This window comes from Abramis brama (genome assembly GCF_963993115.1).
Source record: "Abramis brama genome assembly, chromosome: 12".
Taxonomy (NCBI): Eukaryota; Metazoa; Chordata; class Actinopteri; order Cypriniformes; family Leuciscidae; genus Abramis; species Abramis brama.
The window spans coordinates 358,047-361,361 of record NC_139974.1 but is presented as its reverse complement, the minus strand read 5'-3'; the positions used below and the strand labels follow the sequence as shown (position 1 = coordinate 361,361).

The following is a 3,315-nucleotide window of genomic DNA, read 5'->3' as shown; positions in this document are numbered from 1 at the left end:
TGAACACACTGGACAGTTCAATAGTTTGTATTTACACACCAGCTTGCGAAATCTGACCTGCAAAGCGACGCACACAGAACAAACCCAATTTATTACAAAACTCATCAACTAACATCTGAGACACTTCTTCCTTTGCTCGCCTCGAGTCAAAGTGCATTATTACCGCAGAGAGAAAGTGTTATCATCGCAATCTTACCAGTTTTCCCACGCTCATGATTTAATGTTAATCCTCCTGAATGATCTCAGAGCTCCGCTGCTGCTGTGCGCGCTCGTGCGTCTCTGGTGCTCGTGACCCAGCGCGCGACCGCAGACGTCCACTGCGCATGCGCGGAGAATGCGCGGGAGCTCTCGGTCTCTGAGGCGATACGACGAATGGAGCGCCAGATAAGATTAGTTATTTTATCGACCCAAAAGTCATCTAAAGTGTGAGAACTGATATTATTACACATTTTAATTATTTTATATATTTAGTTAAGCGATTGTGCAGTTTGAAGGCATGTTAATCAGTGTGTTTCGGGTAAACAGAGCTGCTCTGACATGCCGAAGATTCCCAGAAAAACTCATCAGGAAAGAGGAAGGAGCTCCAACATGCAGAGGTTTTCTTGGAAAACTGTTCATCCATCTTGTAACGCAATAATGATGAGACAGGTGTGTGTTTTAACTGTCCCCAGGCGTGTTCCCGCACACACTGATGATTGACAGATTGTTGTGAAGCTGACAGCCTCTGATTGGACGATTTCAACATCATCCCGCCTTCTACTGGTGGAGGCTGGATTGTGCCCCAAATTAGTACTATGCACTATGTACTTAACTGTGTATCTCAATGTAACTGTGTAGTGTATGAATTTTATAAGGTTATTGTTTTGTCATTTAACATCTGTTCAGTCTGTTAGCCCCGCCCCCTCCGCTACGACAGCTGAGTGCATGAAGTGTCCAAAATTGCTTGTTTTTGGGGTTAATTAAGTGCATCATCAGTCCAGGTGTTTAAAGTGCACTTTTTCTTTTTGGAACTTTCTGTATGAACACACCAACCTCACAGTATTCATACTAACAAATAACATATAGTGCATACGAGTATGAGGACTCACCTAGAGAGTGGTAAAGTATAGTAGCATCCTAAATGACGCACTTATACACTAATACACTATGTACTCATCCGTGTAGTGAAAATTGTATACGGTTATTTTGTCCTTCCCCTACGTAATTAAAGCTGCGACAGTCGAGTGCGTTAAGTGTCCAACATGTCACTCTTAGTTTTTTTTACATTAATTAACTGCATCATCCAGGTATTTAAAGTGTACTATTTCTCTATGTGGAATTTTCAGTGTGAACGCTACTCAGACAATATATACAAAAAACAAAACGTCATAGAATAGTGCATAAGTATGTTATGTTTGTAATAGCGTACTAATATTTGAGGACCTTTCACATCAACAATGTAACGATAACTATATCAGCGTCCCCTCATTAGGGGACAATATCATTCTGTTAATTATAAGCGTGTGCAGTTTCCGTCTCTGCTTAAAATGCATACGCTTTTTAAACTCGGGCCGATTCTGATTGGCTGTCAATGTTTTTATGTTTTTTATGGCCAAATTTGGAATCGCATGCTAGCATACTTCTGCTGTTTCTGCCATGTATTTGAAATACTAACTACTTTCACTGTATATAATCTGATCAAACTGTGTGAGAAAGTGTTTCATGCAATGTGCCTACTCATTATTTGATCAAAATGACAAAGCTGACAGCATTTTGCACTAAATTGGATTAAAATCACTATATTTATTTCAGAGGTAATTAATGGAAGTGCTAAATTAATCTTGTGAAGTGACGAGGTAATGACACGGTAATACTGCTGTTGGAAACACTTGTCTCTGTATACGGCACACTCTTTACAGTGAGTACACTAGGGATGCGTTCTGAACTCTGTGTTGTGTTGAGAAGCTTGTGAATCTGTTGTTGAGTTCTGATCCGTTCTGCAGGATCTGATCTTCCCTGCTGCTGTTTGAAGAGCTGGAGGCAGAATGAACGTTGACCGCAAATATTTACTCCGGTAAAAGTGCAAACGCAACAGATTTCCCACAAGTCAGAACCTGTAAAGATCCATATTGTTCCCGTCAGAGTGAGTTGGGCCTCTCTCTCCCTCTCTCTCCCTCTCTCTCTCTCTCTCTCTCTCTCTCTCTCTCTCCCTCTCTCTCTCTCTCTCTCTCTCTCTCTCTCTCTCTCCCCCCCCCTCTCTCTCTCTCCCTCTCTCTCTCTCTCTCTCTCTCTCCCCCCCCCCCCCTCTCTCTCTCTCTCTCTCTCCCTCTCCCTCTCTCTCTCTCCCTCTCTCTCCCTCTCCCTCTCTCTCTCTCTCCCTCTCCCTTTCTCTCTTTCTCTCTCTCTGATCTGATCTGTTTTCACCATGTCTTATTAGAACATTTCTAGATTGAGTGGTCAGTAACTGGATTGAGTGGTCAGTAACTGGATTGAGTGGTCAGTAACTGGATTGAGTGGTCAGTAACTGGATTGAGTGGTCAGTAACTGGATTGAGTGGTCAGTAACTGGATTGAGTGGTCAGTAACTGGATTGAGTGGTCAGTAACTGGATTGAGTGGTCAGTAACTGAGGTGTTGGGAACTGTTGTTTCTGACCTGGTGATCCAGTTATATGACCTCTGAACTTCAGATTTTGTTCTTTTTGACACCCACATTGATGTCAGACTGTCCTCAGTGTTCAGTTACCTCACATCTCGCCAGTACACTAGTGAACAAACTGAACGATGGACTTTAAGGCAGCTGTAGGCAAATAAAGAATTATGATGTAATGAATGGCTTTAATACTCACTGTTAGCGATTAATCACACCAACCTGAACCAAAACACACACAAGTCTCGAGAATCATCCCATAATTTCATCTGTGGGTGAAGATCATTAACCAGACGAGACGACCAGATCCTCACCAGTGTAAAGGTAAATAAACTACATCACACTGTAAATAATGCAACTAAATGCTTCTAATAGATGTGTGTTAATTTACAGCATAAAAAGTTATTTTGCATGACCCGTTATTTCTTTAATTCATCTGTTAACCAGTAATCAGTCCGATCAAATAAAGATTGGATATTAAAATGTCACTTTTATCTGTTTCTCAGGTCCTGCCTCGGGAGAAGAGGCTCTCAGCAAAATCCCTTCAGTGAAAATGTGCTGTAAACTCTTTTACTTGTGTACATATTTAATTGTGTGCTGTATTAGTTAGCTTTATATCCTCAGCAGATTAATATTAGTTGTCTTGGGTTTATGCAGTAAATAGCTCAAGGAAATTACAAAATACGATG

The 3,315-nt window shown here is 41.3% G+C and overlaps 1 protein-coding gene across 2 annotated transcripts in view; it reads right to left on the bottom strand.

Moving 5' to 3' along the window:
- Window positions 1–339, bottom strand: part of enpp2l (ectonucleotide pyrophosphatase/phosphodiesterase 2-like) — a 34,717-nt gene extending 34,378 nt beyond the window's left edge. For both annotated transcript variants that reach the window (XM_084131845.1, XM_084131846.1), the window contains exon 1: window positions 197–339. In XM_084131845.1, the coding sequence (XP_083987971.1) occupies window positions 197–214 (18 nt within the window). In that variant the 5' untranslated portion in view covers window positions 215–339. The remainder of the gene's footprint in view (window positions 1–196) is intronic.
- Window positions 340–3,315: the final 2,976 nt, after the last annotated feature.